The sequence below is a fragment of the Acartia tonsa genome, chromosome 3 (genome assembly GCF_053477335.1).
Source record: "Acartia tonsa isolate MP-2025a chromosome 3, ASM5347733v1, whole genome shotgun sequence".
Taxonomy (NCBI): Eukaryota; Metazoa; Arthropoda; class Copepoda; order Calanoida; family Acartiidae; genus Acartia; species Acartia tonsa.
The window spans coordinates 7,660,001-7,680,788 of NC_137262.1; the positions used below are offsets into that span (position 1 = coordinate 7,660,001).

Below are 20,788 nucleotides of genomic sequence, written 5' to 3' on the forward strand. Positions count from 1 at the left end.
GGGTCCAATTTTTTAACCTTGCGGGGCAATCATTAACATTTACCTAACCCAACCTATAATAAACTATCAAAATCTATTGTAAAAGTACGAAGAAACCCGCTACTTCGTTTTCTTTCCATGATCCAAAAAGTTTTACCAAAGTAAAAGTCATTTTCTTATCGTATCGCCAATGAAACACTTTATAAGTTTTGTTGTATAATACTCAGTTAATGAACCAACCAACAAAAACAAGCTAACCAACCAAGAATAATTTTAGAAGAGCTATGTTAAGATGTAAATTGTCAGTAAAAGCATACAAATTTAAATTCATGTAAACTGCACATTAACATATTTGAGGAAAAGATGGTAAAATCATAAAATTCTACCTGAAGTGGTGAAATTTATCCTCATACTCAGAGCATATGTAGATTTATTAATGTAAAGTTGAGTTGAACATATGAATTGCATATTTTTCAAAAGTAAAAAAAAATATTTTAAAAATCTAATGAAGGTTTTTAACTTTAAAAAAAAAATCTTAATTAAAATACACTTAAAAAACAGTAGTTTGAGATTTAACCCCTTGGGGTTTGAGGTTATAAGTATTAACCTAACATTATTTAGGATAAGAACAAAATATTCACCCTCCCAACTCTTCTATACATAAACTCTAATTCCTAATTGAAAGAAAGAAAGCTTTGATGTTTTGAATATAATAGCCACACCATGTTCGTTCATAGACCACATTCAAATATTATGTTTTTATAAAATAAATTAAAAACTAATAAATAAGATTATACATCGAATTTTGACTTAAAAGAATGTTTGCTCTAAAGAAAAATTATTTTTACTCCAACTTATTTCCCAGTAAAAAATTAAATAGACGAATTAAAGCTATTTTAGATTTATTTTGATTTATCTAAATCCTATATCAAAATTGCCCAATTTTCAATGTTAATCGTATTTATAGAGACATAATATTTTTCCCATGTACCATATTCGTTTACATAAATTCAAAAATATTTTTTTTTTCAAGAAGAAATTAAATAACTATTTTTAAAAATCTGGCTTAGAACTAGTGTTATAAGTTTGTCTTTATGTTATAACACTGGAGGGGAAGTGGCCTAATTTTTAAGGCCCTATTTCATTGACCTCTCATTCCTTTTCACCGAATTATATTTTCATCAGCCAAGCTACTTTATAATTCACATTCCGTTGTGTTATAATGTCTAGGGGAAGGAGGGGACTTTTAGAATAAAATGTTGTTGTTTAAAAACTTTGGGGAATAGTCCCCACAATGCCTCTTATACAAGAGGCGTTTCGTCGTATTTTCACAGTATTTGAATAGGTTATGTTAGGTTAGGTGATTGCCCCGCAGGGTTAGAAAATTGGCCCAGCAGGGTTTAAGTCCCCCGCATGGGCTCGAAATAGGAGAAAATCTACTGTGAAAAAAAGATGAAGCGCCTTTAAAGAGGCGTTGTAACGCAAGGGACTATGTATAACCAAACTTTGTATTAAATCCTGATTTGGGTTTAAAAACTAGCAGAGTTAAAATATCTTAATTCAATAATTTTGAATCAAAAAATGGATAGTTTTATCTATAATACATTGTCTTAACCCTTGAGATTCTAAATGATTTTATTTATTTCATTTTATTAACATTATTAAAACTGAAGCTATTCTATAATTATGGTAGGTCCGTCCATCCGTCCGTACGAAACGGATAATTCTTTTAGTTAATTTAGGCATGTTAGAATTGTCCTATCGATTTCAAACTTTGCATGATGATTCCTATAGGAGTTAGGTAAGAGTTAGAAAGCAAAGAAACTCTATAATCGTTACCAGAAAGTCCATACGTAAATTTTAAACATGTTGCTTTTTAACTTTTTAACGTCAAATTTTTATGTGATCAAATCATCGGATTGATCTGATTTTTTTTATATTGATTCCTGGGACAACAAAGTATAATGTAATAAGCGAAGCAACTCTATAATCAAGCCCTAAAAATGTAAGTATGTCCATAAAAATTATCCTGTATCAAGCAGTTTTACAACAAATTTACTTACAATTTTGCTTTGACTCTTATAAATTTATATTTTGATAATTAAGTTCTAACACTATACAAGTGTTAATGTCCGTTTGTCCTACCGTTTCAGTGCTTCGCTTTTATGGATGTTGTCATCCTTGTTATTATGAATTTCAAGTTTTGTTTTTCCCAACCACATTATAAAGAAATATAAAATGTAAAAAACCTAGAATTAATTTCTTTTTAAATTTACTTCAGAAAAAGATGAAAGAGTTGAAATGTATTAAATTTTCCTAGCCAAATAATTTCTTTTAAACTTTTTTTAGTTAAACAAATTTCAATGATTATTTTGAGCTAAAACATGCAACGTTAGTTAAAATTTTAGATACGAAACAAGATTCTGACAGCTATAAAATTATTTCTCGTATTCATTCGGCACCTCGGGGCTAAAAAACTGGTTTTAATCTTATAATTGTACATTCTATATCAGCGGAAAGCTGTTTATAATACGATGCGGGAAATAACTATTAAAATGCTTACAATTCCATTTTAGACAGTTTGTAGCTACTCTATAATAAATATGAATAAGATGTCTGTATGTCCGTTTTATGCTTTTACTTGTAGTTTGACTTTGTGGAAAGAGCGATAATATTAGAGTTTTTTAGAGCTGCTGTAATATTCGGTCTTTTGCAAGTCACCCTGTATCAGATATCTCCATTCTTGTTTATGCTTATTTAAGTATTTCATTCTAACTTTTTTTTTTTACTTTTGGTGTACCAATGAATCTTAATTACTTTTTTCTTGACAAAAAATAACAATTTAGTCATTTTTCAATTAATCAATTTGACTTGATGGTTATTAATTATGTTGATGGATGTATATTTTCATTCATTTTTTATATCTATACTTCATAAACAACAGTATAGAACTAATGTTTTTTTTCTTTGATTTATTTAATTTTGCCTTACACAATTTATGAATTTTATTCTAAAATAAATTTATTTGGTTTTTACTTGAAAAAATAACAAATCTTAGCAATATACAATTAAAGTTAAAGAACTCTATGTGTAAAGTTTGAAATCGAAAATGCCATAAATAACAACAATAAAAATAAGATTTTTTAAAATCTAAGTATCATGAAATCCCTCAAAATCTGTTATAAGTAAAGATTTGAGAGCCGGGTTTCGAACCTTCTACTACATGGTGACCTACCTTCATAGGAACATCTTGATGATAGACAGGACAGATGATGTTTACCCTATCGTACTCGTGATCCTTCACATCTTGATTCACATCTATTATATGGTCTGTATTGTCTATCCGGAATCTGAAACAAAAGAATAAGGGTAAGAATTATACAAAATAATCTTAAAGAACGAGTTTCAAAGCTAATAATTCTTACTAAAGAACAATGGATGTAGAATATACGTGGATATTATGACAGGGAAAAAATTGTCGTTATTTAAGTTACTAACATGGACATCATTTATTGATTAGTTCATCTTGTAAGAGGGGAGGGAATGGGATAAAGAGAGGTGGTTGGGGGGGGGGGGGGGTCATTGTTTTAACCAGCTATACTTTACACTTTATGAAAGTACATGATAATCTATGTAAGATCCAAGTAATAATATATCCATATAGTTTATGAAAGAAAAGCTTTGGTATTTGAAATTGACATACCAAATGTTACAAGATTTTCAAGTGAAGCAATTGTATTAATTTGCAGTTCTAATTAATCAGTTTATGCATGGAACTAAAATAAACCCATTTAAACAAACAGAATATATCATTCCACTAAAACCCTGAGAAAGTTTTCCTTTGGTAAAATGTCCCAAATCTTGACAAATTACCATGTAATACGTTTTTTTACGCTGAATTGAATTAAATCGATAAAATTAAAACTTTTGGATTTGAGGGAAATTAAAGATGGATAGAAATAGGTTAACTTAGAAAACAGTTATAAATTTGGTTGATAAATTAGCAAAAGAGTCAATTTAGCCTTTATAAAGTATGGCAATATACCATTATCGCTTTCCTCAAATGTCATAAACTCAACATAAACCAATTGGGCTATGCTTCAATTGAAAAATGTCTGCTCTACATTATAAAACTTAAATTGGTTGTTCTTTTCAGTGAAGGTTTTTTCTCTTTTTCACCAGTCAAGTAATCATTGAAAAGCATTTAATAATAATTTTTTTCTAGTTTTAAAATTTGAAGAAAAAAGGAAAATAAAAATATATAGGTTTGTAATTTTGAATGTTATAAACTCAGGAAAGAAGGGGATATTGGATTGTGAATTATACTGGTACCCAAAGTTTAATAGTCACATTCTATCATTCGTTGGCTTAAAAACTTCGGGAACTTTTTTAAAATCTTGATTGGTTGGTAAAAATTAGCACTGTCCAAACTTTTCCATTATCCTATTATATAAAGTAATAAGCTTTTTTCTCTGTAACGAAGAATCTTACTAACCACTTAACCGATATAGTTCTCCTTTTCAAGGAATCTTCAAATATGCCCCTGGATGGTTTTAGGCTATTTTATTTCTGGATTTATGTCTTGGGATGGTTTTAGGCCATTTTTGCCATTTCCTAGCTCTTGAAATACAGAGCCCCTGGATGCTAGGGGCGCAGCCGCTAGTATAAATATATTCTATTAAAGTAAATTAATTTATCACCGATTGTCCTATCCCTTACGATCCCTGTGTGAAACAAAGTTTGGATGGGGTCATAAAATAGTTTTGAGGAGAAAATTGAAGAGAAGGTACTATAAAATAAAAGCCGCAAAAGAACCTCTTTTTAAAATAAAAAAACCCACTTATTTGCAATAATTGTAAAAAAGCTCCCATAACTTAAATAAACAATAAACAATTGTTTGAAAGGCTTGTTATAGTGCCTTTAAAAAAATGACGTCATACAATTCAAATGACCAATGATAGGCCAATACACAGACTAAATTACCAATGTCAGGCCAGTATGACGTAATTTTTATAAACACTATAAACAGCCTCAATGTTTGATATAAAATTTATTACTGAAGAATCTTTTGACGGATATTTAACATGCTAATTGTTACAATCTAAAAACTTTTGCTATTATGTAGTTACACTGACGACAAGAAGAAAACATACAGTTTTGAATATTCAAAAAAAGTTTCAACTTTTTGTATGACAAATGTAGACTTATTAGTTGTGGAAACTTTAATAGAAAGATAGTAATTTTATTTATTTTTCTTTTTTTTCCGCTTTATATTTGGATGGATGTGTTTTTAGATAATAAAAACGGTTTTAGGAATCCTATTATTGGTGGGGTTTTAGGCCATTTTGTCGAAGGTCGTCGGTCTCATTCCCTTCCTAACTCTGTGCCTTAAGAATTATTTTTTTGACACTACTCCACATTTTAAAGGAAGTTTATCTTTTAACCAAAATTAGCTTTATATCAGCAAAATATCAGAGAGAAAAAGGGGACAATGGCCTGTTTATTACACTAGTCCCCAAAGTTATATAACATTTTTGGAGATCTAGTTGAATGAACATTATGTTAAGTGTCCAAACGTTACAAATACTAATTTTAATCTACAGAAGGGGTAATTTTGTATATCAACATTGGGGATATAATTGTACAACAATGTATCGGCTATTGTCTTATCCCTTTTGATCCCTGAAAAAATATTCAGTCCGATATGCACATTAAAAAAGAATAGTCAAACAGAAAACCTTGTATTAAAAAGAGCAAAAGCCAAAATAATAAGCTTAGGTAGAAAATAAGAGGGATTAGCCAAGTTTCTTATGTACAATGTGTGATATTACTTATGTTATAAAACAAGGACAATTACGTTCAGCTGAAGCTTAGCCTAAAGAAAATTTAAATTGAAAACGAGAATTAAGTTATACCCTAAGAATTTACAACCAGGGAGGAAGGGGACATTGGGCTGTTTATTACACTAGTCCCCAAAGTGACCTAACAACCTTGGAACTTTTTGTCCAAGCGTTTCAACCAATAATTGTAATCTAATTGTGTAGCATCATTAGGGATGTAAATCAATTTATCGGCCATTGTCTTATCCCTTTAGATCCCTGTTTACATCTCAAGTATTTAAAAAATGTTATTCTAAGCTAGTTTTTTTACAAGAAAGGGTATGGTAAAGATGACAAAGTATAGAATTGCAAAAACTTAGATTAATTCTAAATCATAGACCAGCAGACAGACTAAATAATAGAGCAGCTTCGTAATTAAAAAAGTTGTAAAAGGTTGTAATCCTGGGATATTGATAATAAGATGAATAGACATAATCCTAACAGATAAACTTTTACTAATCCGTTCAGGGGCGTAACAACTCTTAAATTTTACTGATTTATAAGAATTAAAAGAAGGAAGATATGGCTAACAAAAGCACAACAACTGAATGCTAATAACCTTAAAGAAATAAATGACAGTAAAGAGTAAAACGGCAGCAGAATAAAACATAAGCAAAAAGTTATTACCCATTTCTGTAGTTGATAAAAAGTAACACTATTTTAACTGTATATCCTCAGATGATACGACACTGACTAAATTTTTTACATCTGCTAATTTACATGAAAATCTGTTAATTCCTATTCAATTATTATAAATTACAACATCATTACCATATTTTATAAATAATCTAGTCTAAGAATGCTTAATAGTCAAAGAGTTTTTAAATTCCTTTTTTAGTAATGTATCTCCTATATTTTTTTTTATTAATTTCCATGAAAATTGTAAGTCAACATAGCATCAAATGACATTTTTCAAAGAATTTTTGAAATTCAGTGGTAGATTTTGTTATAGTATTTGAGGTTAATCAGACAAACAAATTTTAAAGTTCACTTAGCTGCCAGGCTACAAAAATCAATTAAATGTCCATTCTATACGTTGTTCTGCATAGCATTTTACCGTTCTTTTTTTATTATAATATTTTCTTCAATAATAAAAATTAAATAAATGAAAAGAATACTTAGTTCCCCAAAAGTCTTATGTACACAAAAGATGTTTATAATAATGGTTAGGAGTAAAAATCGATGAAACAGTTTTCAGTTTTGTTTACATAGATATTTCTATGTATCATATTTATATTGAAGGGCTACAAAATATTGAAATTTCGAAAAAAAACGACAAAAAACAGTTGGAAACATTTGTTTATTATCTATTTCTATAAACATTCCTAAATCAAAAGCTTTGAAATATTGTAATATTAACTTTCAAAGTCATTTTTATAGAACTGTAATATCTATTTTATAGTTTTTAGGTCCTTATGTAGACCTATTTGACTAGTGCATTGATATTTTTGTGGTATTCCCTTTATGTGCAAGCACACACACACGCACACACATACACACACACACGCACACACATATACACACATACACACACACACTCACACACACAACCATATAGTATTGCAGCTCCTAGCTAGCTGCTGTGCAAATAAAACCAAGTTCAACAATAGAGATACTAGTCTAGAGTAACATTTAACAAAATAGGAATACTTAATTAACAGTAAAAGGGGCCAAGAACTATCGGTAATTGGTTTATAGTTTTAGATATATCAAAAAGAAAAATAATCATTTGTAAATTTAGTTTAAAGATGATGATTTAATAGCGACCTAATTAAAACTTTGCTACTCTAATTTAAAGTCTATTATAATATTTTGTAACAGCACCCAACACAATACAATATATCATAAATATATTGTATAATATAATTACAATTATTTATATTATATATATCCTAAAATAAATGGATATAAGTCCTATTTTTCACACATTTAATATTAATAGTCAGTAATTTAGACAGGGTCTTTACACTAAATGTTATATTATTAAATTATGAATTAAATATTTATATCTATAAATTTCTTTTGATATAATTTATATTTTTTATTATAAAGTAGTTAGGGTTTTATTGTCTGTAGCTAAAGATCTCAGAAATAGCTGGTCCGAATGGGTGATTCTTTTCAGAGAAGGTTTATATATGTCTTAGGGTGATTTAAGGCTATTTTCCTGACATATTCCTTCTCCCCTAGAGGCTAGGGGCGAATAAACTAGTAGGTATATATTTGGATAAATAAAATAATTCTCAAAGCCTTAAATTTTAACAATTTACCAGTATATAAAAGGTGGTTTTAGGATAATAATGGGAAAAGAAATGCGAAAAAGTTCACATTAAAAACAAGAACGAGAAAGATTTACAACAGAAAAGGGGAAAGGAAAAAAACTTGCACATTTCCATTGCGATTTATAAAATGTCTTTTAACTAAAAAAATACAAAAATATAGAATAACTGCGCTACACAATTCTGTAAATAGTAATCTATGAAAAAGAAGGAAAATATTGGCAAATTTTGGGTGGGCGCCTTTTCACACCATTACATCCAACAATTTTTCATACAATATTTTCCCTTTAACAATTCTATACACATTTACAGAGCGAAGCTTTAAATAATATTATATCAAGGAAGAAATAAATTTTGCATTTGAAAATTTCCTTTGTAATGCAACTAAGAAATTTAACCTTTTATTTTATGCGTTTTTTTTATAAAGCTTAGCTTGCCTCATACATGTATGACTATGCATGTAAAATACATATTTGTATTTTTAAAAGTAATGCTGTCTATTTGAAGTTTGAATATTTCTTGAAAAATATTAAATAAATCAAAACTAGGGTGATTTCGTAGTGAAATATTACTGTTTATCAATATTTTGTAAATATTATTTTCCCGTAAATATATTAAAATTTCTTAATATCCCATGTACCCCGGAAGTCCAAACTTCACACCTTTCTGCATATGTCCTAACACATAGAAGGGGAATATCTAAATTGAAAATCTGAATATACTAATATATATTAACAGAGGGTAATATCTTGTTACCTTCTCAGCTGGTCAACAAATATTAAAAAATATGTTTTAATATTTCAATACCCGCTAAATTAGAATAAGGTTTGGTGAATATATTTTTGATGTATATTCACTAAATCTCGTAAGTACTGAAATAAATATAATCTATTTTTCCTTATTCCGTTCAATTTTGCTTCGACTCTTATACATTTATATTCTGATTATTCAGTTCTGACACTATACAAGTGTTAATGTCTTTTTGTCCTACCGTTTCAGTGCTTTTATGGATGTTGTCATCCTTGTTAATTATGTTTTCGTTGGCTTTAGATCTTAGGGACTTTTATTGAATTTTGATTGGTTTGTTCATTTTGTTCAGTGTCTAAACTTTTCAACCTCTAATTTTATCTACAGATGGGGCAAGACTGTGTCTCATCATTTATCGGCCATTGTATGTTGTCATGTAAGTGTAACTTTTTTCTTTAATTAAGTGTATTTTTTTTGAATGTTTCTTCCAATGATTTTAAAAGTTAGTCATGACTTGACTTGTTGTTTGCCTTTTATTCAATATGAAAAGCCACAGAGACTATGGCTGCCGAACCCTGAATGAAAGAAAAGCTTTTCTAGTATGGCTTTGAAATCAATTAATATCCGCTGCATTTTCCATAATTTTCCACGGATATTAAAATAAAAAAGTTTGCATCCTTTAATACACCAATTTATCAGCCATTGTCTTATCAAAATTAAACTAGGAAACTCAAACGGCTATACTTTATTTATTCCACTCCTTGGGGGGGGGGGGGGGCTATAAACATAGATATCATACGTGTCCTGTGACTTTACAAAGCCGGTCCAGGATATCATATTCTTAATGAATTCCGGCGAGGGGGGGGGGGTTGTTTTACAATGATGCATAAATGATGAATTGAAAATATCCTAAATGCCTACACCAATTTATCAGCCATTGTCTTATCAAAATTAAAATAGGAAATTTATTTTCATAATTCTCCTCCTATTCTATCTATTCTTAATGAATTCCCGCGGCTTGGGGGGGGGGGAGGGTTTACAATGATGCACCAATAATGAAAATTAGCTCTTTATATAATATACCAAATACTCAAGTTTTTAAAATTTTGTCTTATTTTTCTACATAAATAAAAGTAAATCATTGTGTTTTTTGTTATATTTAAACATTGCTATTCAATATGTTTCTTTTTATTTAAACATTTTTGTACGAACACCGTGGCTGACCCAAAGATCAAATAACAATAAATCATATTATATTTAAATACTTGCACGCACACAAGGGAGTCTTTACTCTTTCTTTAGTAATATAAATGAATAAAGACATCCTACTTTTCTTTTCTTGTGACGTCAATGACTGATTCCTATTACAATCTATATTTTGTATATTCAGTTCAGACACTCTACAAGAGTTAATATTCGTCTGTCCTACCGTTTCAGATCTTTACTTTTATGGATGTTGTCATCCTTGTTAGGTCTTGATATTAATTCAAACTTTCATTTTTAGACTTTATCATTCGCTTATAACATTGTGTTTTGTTGTCCTAAGAATCATTATTTCAAAAACATTATTTCAAATGACTTTCTGGTTTGCTTCCATTGGGCTGTTTATTCTACTAGTCCCCCAAAGTTTTATAATAAGGTTTTCTTATTCATTGCTTCAACAACTTTTGCAGAATTGTTGAATTTGATTGGTTGGTTCATTAGGTTGAGTGTCCAAACGTTTCAACCACTTATGGTTAACTACAGACTGTAATTTATGTATCAAAAAAAGGTCATTATGTATTAATTAGTAGTGATCTAAAGGGATAAGACAATGGCCAATAAATTAATGTACATCCTCAATGATGATACACAAAATTATCCCTATTGTAGATTACAATTAGTGGTTAAAACGTTTAGACACTCAACTTAAAGAACTAACCAATCAGAATTAACTTAAAATCCCTAAAGTTGTTGATAAGAAACGTTTTTTTTTTTTTGGGGGGGGGGAGGTCGCCACTCTACCCCCCTTTGAATTAAATTGGTTAAATTAAAGGTTAAAAAAATTCATATTTCAAATTCCAAGATTCAAATAGATTGAATTAAGAAGGTTTCGTGATTCGCAAAATTCACATTTCATTGATCGATTGATTTGCCAAGGTAAACCCATACCAAGGTAATACCATTTAGAGCGCTCACACTAGTGAGATTTATGTGCTAGTTATATGAATAAAATAAGCTTAAATTGTCTTATATAGCTCTTCGAGCTGGAAAATTACTTGAAAAATGCATATTAGTAAAGCATTAATTGTTTTTTGATAAATAATTCCCAAAAATATTATACTTTTGCCCGTTTTTTTACTTGTTTTTTCACATAACGCAAGCGCGTCGTTAGAACCCCTATATAACAACAAAATTTATGGAAAGAGAGGAATTCGTCGGACGAGGGAGAGCCCGTACCGAGTGAAAGACGACGGAGAAACGAGTGCGGGGAAAGCTATAACCATCGCAACCGCGAGTTGACGCGCCATCGCGGTCACGCTTATCACTATATAAGAAAGAATTTTTATTATGGATAAATAAATTATACCAATATCTATCCTTTTGCAAAAGCTTTTCTTTAATAACGTATCGTCCGTCTGTCACTAATTTTACTTTCATTTACTTACTTTAACTTACACTGCATTTTAAAAGCAAAGCTTTTCTATAATTTTCTATAATTAGGATCGGTTAATTACTGTAACTTACACTGCATTTTAAAAGCAAAGCTTTTCTATAATTTTCTATAATTAGGGTCGGTTAATTAGAGTCTTCCAAAAAAATTAACTTACAATTTTGCCCTGAATCTTTAAGTGTTAATATCCGCTTTTATGGAAGAAGAAGTTATAAAAAATCCTTGTTAGTTCCAAAATGAGGGTGGGGGAAGGGGAAGATAACATGACACCTAGGCTTTATAAGTTAACCCCCCCCCCCAAAAAAAAATAAAATCCCCTATATGACGATTGATATATATGATTTTGAGTTTTGACCCATCCCCCCCCCTTCCCTATTTAAGAAGGGTTGACCAAAATGAGGGTGGGGGAAGGGGAAGATAACATGACACCTAGGCTTTATAAGTTAACCCCCCCCCCAAAAAAAAAATAAATCCCCTATATGACGATTGATATATATGATTTTGAGTTTTGACCTCTCCCCCTCCCCCCCCCCCCCCAAGAAATAACAAAAACATATGGTAATAGATAAAAGTTCCCCTTCTAACTAAGCGAAGCTTTTCTATAATTTGTATAAAAGGGTAAACCGTAAATGGATTAATTAAAATAAAAGATATATGTTGGCGTCGGCTATGAAGGCTTTTGGCCCGTGTTTTACAGACGGACAGAATACTTACTTATAATTTTGATTATACTAAATATACTTATACGTTTATGTTAATGTTTTGCATTAATGGATATTGTCATCCTTGTTAAAAATTTTCCACTCCACACATCCCAAATAACAAGCCGGAAGGTGATAATAGAAAGTTATAGTTATTAAGGAAGATTAATAATTTTAGCAAAAAAATAACACAAGTTCCCAAAGTTTTATAATAGCGTTTTCTTATTCGTTGGCTTAACAACTTTAGAGTTTTATTGAATTTTGATTAGTTGTTTCATTAAATTGAGTGTCCAAACGTTTCAACCGCTAAATCTAATCTACAGAAGGGGTAATTTTGTGTATCATCATTGGGGATAGACATCAATTTATCGCTCATTGTCTTATACCTTTAGCTCCTTGAACTATATCTGTTATCACCCTAGTAAAGCTATTAATCAAGATAATAAAACAAAATAATATCAATCATATTTATTTTATATAAAAAAGAAGTATTAAAACAATTTTTATCAGAAGCAGTTTTGGGAAATTCGCATATTTTGCAAATGGAGTATTAGTAGAAAATTAGGATCATGGAAAGAAAAACGAAGTTGCGGGCTTCATCGTACGTTCACAGTAGCTTATGAAGATTAGGTTAGGTTAGGTAAAGTAAATTTTAATGATTACCCGACAGGGTTAGAAAATATGCACCGCTTTTTGCTTCTTATAATTTCGGTATTTTTTAATTAACGTTAAGCTACAAAAAAAGCCAAGAAAGTTCTAGAAAATATGCCAAGGTTCCGTGATTCCTAATCATGCAAATCACATGATATTTAGCTAAAAAATATTTTATATTCTGTCCAGAAGGGTAGTGAGATATTACAGAATTTTAATATTTTATATCCCCTATATTTTGGACTATTTCACACCTCTCGGACAAGGGTCAGTATATACTCGTATATGGAAATATAATAATAAACCCCTTACACCCGATATTATCAGACTTTTTCCCACGGACCCCAAATAAAACGAAAATTAGCCGTTTATTGCCCTAACTTGAACATTTACAGAGTCAAAATAATATTTGAAACTTCACATATGACTGGCTGTCTTTAAAGATCATTTAGTTTAAGTTTTGATGTTCTATGATTTCGCAGGATAAAATGTTTTATGGATATTAATATTTTGGTTCTTAGAATACTTGATATTAAAATTCACATTGATTCTAAATTTTGTGTTATTGCCGTTTGTGTCCTTGTCTTCGTGTAAAAAGATTGTAAAAATCAAAGAATTCATATGACAGTAAAACATTGAATTTATTCCCCCCCAAATATTACATGTATTCTATTATTATTATTTGAATGATATAAAGTTTCAATTGAAAACAGGAAACACATCAATATAGGATGTATTGAAAATACAAGGAGAAAAAAAATACAAAAAAGTTATAAACAAAGAAGAAAAAATGCGCTCTATAAGGTCTTTTTAAAGTTTCTAAAAAAACATAATCTTTGGAATCTTTGAACAACACCCTCTTAGTAGGACAGAATCTAAAACATATACGCGGACAAATGTCCCAAAACCCCCAAAATAAAGGAGGCCTGAGGAAACTATTTGATGAAGCAATGCAACTCTACAAGTATCTGGAACTATAAAGTTGGTGTGTTTGATAAGCTTTCTTAAATAATGGCTGGATGGTATTCTCATAAAAAATCTAATCTCGATTAAAACGTCGAGAGATTAATCAAGAATAGCTTTGCTACAAAAACTTTGCTTTATATGATACTAGCGGCTACGCCCCTAGAGGCCTCTAGGGGCACTTGAGGAGGAGAGAGTCGATAATTCAATTTCTTATTTTAGATTTTAAAAGAAAAAGTTAAAAAAAAATTACGTTTGATGTTTATTTTTCGTTGAACTCTCTTTCTAAAATTGGTAAATTTTTTAATTTCTCTAGGGAGGGTGGTAGTACCCTCCCCCAAAATAGTTAAAAACCTTCCCAGGACATATGAGAATCTACCCTGTTAAGGAGAACCCGATCGGTTCAGCGGTTAGCGAGATCCTTCGGTACACACAGACAGACACACAGACAAACATCCTGTTACTTTAGTATAAGGATTTATTTATAGTACTTACATAATACATACATTATATATAAAGATAGAATATCTTTCTACGTGTGTGTGTGTGGGGGGGGGGGGGACGCTGTGTAAACGTATACAACAAAAAAACAACAACATAATACAAGATTTATAACAACGCTGAAATATTATTGATTTTTTTGGTAATTTTCACTTTTTTATGTGTAATAGCTATTACCCTCGCTCCTTTTTGGTTCCCTCTTTAAATAGTAAAAAAACTTTTAATAGCAGAAGGAAAAGAGGGGAGGGGGGGGGGTGAAATCAATTACCTTTATTTCCCCTATCTATTCCATCTACAACCTTCCCCAATATTATTATTATTCCCCTCCCCCCTTTTAGGAGCGCAGCTTCTCTAAAAAGGGTTGTAATAGTCCCAGGGATTTAAGGGTTAAGACAATGGCCGATAAATTGATGTACATCCCCAATAATGATACACAAAACTACCCCATCTGTAGATCACAATTGCTGCTTTACACAATAGATTTAAAAGTGACAAAGGTTACTAAGTCAACGAATAAGAAAACAACATTAATAAGTTAATTACTAGTGTAATAAACAATGTCCCCTCCCCTCCCTACCTAGATGGTTAGATCTTTTAAAAGTCACCTGAAAAATAAGATGAATTGCCTTTTTTTATTTATAAAAAAACGTAATGTTTCTATGCTATGCATATTTATTGTTCTTATTGACTTTGCTGCGCCCCTAATGTACATAATTGTTCTTGTTGAATCTATTACGGAAGCACGCGAAATTGAAAGCTCAAAACCAATATTAAGTATCCTGTAACAACGTTGTACAATACGCGCGTATTTACACTCTGGGAACGGGGCAGATGCGATTATCCACCCCCCCCCCGCATATATACTATTCCCCCTTTCTTTTGCCCACCTCCCAAAATCAATGTTATAGATCGAATTATGAGATGATTTAGAATTGTAAAGAAAGGGGAAATAGAATTTTTTTAAAAATGTAAAGAATAATACCATTTTCTGGAGTGTAGATGTTTTGCATTTAGAGTGTCCGTTCGTCTGTACGGCTTTTCCCCCAGGTCGTATATTTAAGGTTTCACCTCTTTCTTTTTATCCTTATATTTTGAATGAATTGCCCAGTAAAATAAGGTGTATAATTCAAACTGTGTGATAATAACTTTATTATCAACTCTATAACATCGTATTTGACGGGGTAGGAAGGGTGAAAATAGCCCAAAACCACCCAAAAGGCCTAAATAAGAATTGAAAATCCTAAAACCACCCTTGGACTTCTTTAAATAGAGAACTAAATCGGTTCATTGGTTACCAAAATCTAGAGCTACAGAAAACACCTTCCTACTTTTTATATTGGGCATCTGAAAATACTATGTTATGTTTTAACTAGACTGATTTTAATGTATTTTTTTAACATCCGTGGATGGTGGTGACATCCTTTTCAAGAAACAAAAAAATAGATATAAAATCAAATATTCTTACATAAAATATGTTAAATTATTATTTTTTAACATAGGAGCCATGGTTTTTGTTTTTTATTTGTTCCATAAGAAAAAATCTATGAATATTAAAGAATTTGTGAAGATTAATGGATAAATAATGTGTTGATCTCTCTCTATCTCCCATTATTTTTCTCTCTATTTCTAACTTTCTCTCTCTCTTTCTCTCTCTCTCTCTCTCTCTCTCTCTAACTCTCTCTCTCTCTCTCTCTCTCTCTCTCTCTCTCTCTCTCTCTCTCTCTCTCTCTCTCTCTCTCTCTCTCTCTCTCTATCTCTTATTCTCTTTCATACTATGCAAATCATCTTTATAAGAATTTATATGTTCTTTTCTATTTAGATTCTTTACAATTATTTTAAAAACAAGTCTGACCAAAATTCAAGTCCTTTCTTTTAGACAAAACATTTTCAACCGTTTTTGTATTTTTTCATAATTCTTTCTGTTTTAAGTCATGGATAAATTCGTTCCTGTTTTCTCTTTCTGTTGTGTCAGATGTTATAAATATTGAATATATTATAAAATATTTATATTTAATATATAAATCAATAATTACTCTTAACCTGACAGCTTCTAATAGTAAATATTTTTGAGAGATTTTAGCTAAATCTGAGGTTTATTATTTTCTAAATTAGGTTTATCCCTCCCCTCTACCCTCTTTGAATTAGATAGAGACAAAATTACATAGAATTAATGTGAAACACCTGTCGTATTTTTCAAAGTTTGAAGATTATGGTATAATTTTTGGGACTTGGGTACTGATATCAAGACCATTAGAAGATACCTTATGCTCTATTTAGTTTCGGCCGATAGTCAAACCTATACCTTCTCGTAAAATCAATAAATATTCTATTTTTAATTTCATATTTTAGATTTCACTTGATTATAAGAAGGGCAATGTCCATAAGTAGCACAGCGGCAATAGAAGTTAACAATATTAAAAACAGAAAAAAAGATAATAAAATTAGTTTGTTGAAGTTCTAGTATAATACAACGAATAAGTGAATAATATTATTGAACCTAATTCCCGGTCGGATGGACGACATATCCTTGTTATATAGAAGCTGAGTTACAAATTAAGGCACTTACATGGGATTTGATGTATTCCAGTACAGATTTGAGAGGCGGAGGTTTCTCTGTGGGCTGGTTGTCTTGGACACACTCCTAATAATAATATAATAATAACATTATAAAATTTTATCTTGTATCAATTTAATTCTCATAATATTGCAAATTTAAATGTAGAAATTTAAAAAATAAAATCTAATAAATATGATTTTGATGCCTTTAAAAACAGACTTTCATACCAATATTCTTCAAATTAATCTCTTTTGCATTTGGTGGGATAATAGTTCTTTTTTTTGGATGAAATATTTCTACTTAAAACTACTTACAAATATCATATTACAAGATTAAAATGGATTAAAACCTTTTTTCTACATAAGTTATGACAAATAAATCTTTAATAAACATTTTTTATCCATATATGATTGTACTTATCAAGAAAACATTATATGTGTCTGTTTTTAGGCAATTTTTCCATCCATATGCATAGTAAAACTGCGAAGCTAAGGTGAATTAACTAGAATTCTTTAAGGAAAAATTAGACATGTTTTCAATACTAGAAAAGTATTGAATTTGTTTATTGGAAACACACAGCACAGTACAGTACATCAGTATATTACAGTTCAAAACAAGTTCAAAATTTTAATTTTTCCTTGAAAATTAGTTCAACCAATGCATTGCACACAAAATCAAACTTAATTTTTAAATTTGAAATATCTATTGGAGTAAATAAATAAGTATTATAAAAGTCAATCAAACAATGATCATTACTGTTAGAAACCTTTATCTACTTTATAAAGCCTTTCTTTTACTGAAATTCGTGCATGTCTTACAAATTCATGACAAAATGTTTAATCTACTAATATACATATGGCTTGTATAATTTTATATTTTGGTTTAATAATCTTTATGTTTCACCCTTGCTTAGAAAGTAATAAAGTGATTACAAACTAAATCTCACCCTCCCCCCCTCCCTCTAATGACATTTCTGAACTAATTAATTCTGAATACTCTGATTAATAATTAATGTTTATATGAATTTAATTACACTGGTAGCAACTATGTGACACAGAATCAGAGTAATTAGGTAGAAAACAAGGATAATCATACCCATTAGTAACGGAGTAATAACAACTTTTTATTTTAGAAAAGTGATTTATAGTAAGTTATAGTAAGAGTATTTGTATGATGCTTAGGATAAGTATTGAACCGATTGGGTACTCTATTTTGGGTAAGCTTTACTTGGTGCCTCTTAATGTTTTAAGATATTCTTCTGTATAGATCTGCTATTTAAGATACAGTGCTCCTTGATAATAAGAGTGTAGCTGCTAGTTATAAAAATAAAAAAAAAGATAGGCGTTCAAAAATAGTCAAATTATAGAGTAGTTTCACTGCTAATTATGGGTAATATACATATCCAAGCATATAATGTCTTCCTAATTGTCTTTGGTTGGTTTGCAATTAGCAAAAGGATAGTTCCAGGAATGGGATTGAATGGTATTACTATTCATAATCATATTAAATGTGTTTTTGTTTAACTCTATGTCTTCACTTTTAATAGTTTCTTTCTCTGGGTAGAAACTTAGATTTATTTTTGCTTCTTTAAAGATAATTGTGTAGGGCAAATAATGTTGATCCATAAATGTTCATTTAGTTTAGTACCTAATTTCATCAAATACCCATTCGAAAAATATCCCTTTAGTTATGACAAGAAATCAATATCATGTGTGGCTAAAATTATGATTGAATGTGAAAATGTAATTAATTTTGACATGTTTAAAGTTTACAAACCCCAACATTATTAAGTTGAAAATGTTTGAATAGTTTTTTATTTTGTTATTTTGACTTTAGAAATGCCTTTGATCAAATAAACATTGTTTCTTTTTCCCTGTTGTTATATATGAATTTATAGATAAGTTAATGGACCTTATGTTCTACAGTTTTAAGGTAAGTTTTTTATTGGTTCTGAGGAATAATTATTTTTCTATCCCAAACACATCTTTTGACCCTCGAGGGTAGGTGCGGCGCAGTGTATTAATATTTAATATTTCGCACAGCTAAAATTTCTATAATAAAGAAAAGTTTTATATTTTGAAAATAAAGTTTGTGTAAATTTTATAATGAAAGTGATAAATCCTTACAAACTTTATATAAACCTTGACACTAGTCGCTATCAATCTAATTCTTGTTTCCTTGTTTAACACGGAAACATTGTGTTAGTTTTAATTTCAATAGTTTTTGTCGTCTATAGGTCATTTAAGAGTTCATAATTGACCTATCATCGATACGCGATACATTGCAGATACAATGAAGCATATCAAGTATAATTACTAAAAACATACATATATTTTCTCGTTTTTCAATTGTAACTTTGTGTTGAGATAAAATTGTAAAGGTTTATATCGACTATAGGTCATTTTTGAGGTCATAATTGACCTATCATCGATACGCGATACATTGCAGATACAATGAAGCATATCAAGTATAACTACTAAAAACAAACATATATTTTCTCGTTTTTCAATTAAAATAATGTCATTATATCCATACTTCTGTTTTTTTTTATTTTTATAATTTGATATTTAATTTTTTTAAATCCGCGACATGTGAACTATTTAAGCTTCAGAAGCAAAATTTCTGTTTTCAAATATAAAAGAAAGGTGAGACTGAGAGGGAGGGTGAGGGGTAGGGATAGGACAACATAAGGGATAGGACATAGGAATATTCTTTTGCCTACAAATCTTTATCCCATTTGTCTTTCTGTCCCTTAAGATTTCGCTAATCGCTTAAACGATTGAACTTTCCTGTCCCGCCGTCTTCCCTCCACTGTGTTCCCCCCTAGAACTAATTGTTAAGGTCTCTAAGGTACCCGAATAGGCTGGGGGCACATCCACGTTTTAATCAAAAACAACATTTACAGAATATCATTGCAATAATATATTTTGACCCATAAACAATTATTTGAACTTGGCTAAAACTTTGGAGGTAAATAGTTATTCTTCAGATGACAAATCCATGTCCCCGAGAGGAAGAGAAAAAGTAAAATTTGAGCCTAAATTCTTGCAATATTAATACAGTAAAGTTGGGAATGTAACTGTATTAATATTTAAACATTCACCCAGCAGCCAACACCATAGCATATATATGACATTCACAAAGATGAGATCGGCACAGTGGAATGTTTAGGCCCAAATCTGGAGTTTGTGACTAATTTGTTACTTTTTTTTACCTTAATACTATTATCTTTAAACCAACAAAGTTGAATCCAAATAGTTTTTAAAATCTTTTAAAGTAAATTTTGTTAACAGTAATTCTTAGTATACCAGTTTTAACTATAAACCTGGATTTTTCGTTGATTCTTATATTTGTTATTCCACTAAAGTTACACTGTGTTTGAAATGGTTTTTAAAAAAAAGAAAGAATTGAGATGGAGAGGGTGAAGTGATGGAAAAACATATAATATTTACACAAAAGTCTAAGAAAACTTTTAAAAATAAACACTATGTTAAAATTACATATTTGCATGTTTTTATAAATATTAAAAATTCAAGAAAGTGGGAGGATTGTAAAGATGCAAATTTTATAACATATATTTTATATTGTGGGTGTAAAATCTGATTATAAAGATATTTATAAAATAAAATTCTTTTAAAATCGACTCAGTCTAAATTGAAAATAAAATATTGTACAGCTTGTTATAGCAGCCTGACTGATTGGTTTATAAATCCATGTTAGCCTTATTGTTGTTAATGATCATAATTTTTAATTTTATTGTATTGTAACACTTCTGCTATAGGTTTTTTTTAAATCAGCGATCTAAAGGGATAATGGCCGATAAATTGAGGTTCATCCCCAATGATGATATACAAAATTATCCATTCTATAGTTTACAATCA

At 29.9% G+C, this 20,788-nt stretch overlaps 1 protein-coding gene across 1 annotated transcript in view; it reads right to left on the minus strand.

Moving 5' to 3' along the window:
* The window catches only part of LOC145313210 (ephrin-B2-like), a 43,672-nt gene that overhangs the window by 13,484 nt on the left and 9,400 nt on the right, over positions 1 to 20,788 (minus strand). The window contains exons 2-3 of the mRNA XM_080152501.1: positions 16,917 to 16,991; positions 3,215 to 3,329 (exon numbers count right to left, since the gene is read on the minus strand). Coding sequence (XP_080008627.1) covers positions 3,215 to 3,329; positions 16,917 to 16,991 — 190 coding nt within the window. The remainder of the gene's footprint in view (positions 1 to 3,214; positions 3,330 to 16,916; positions 16,992 to 20,788) is intronic.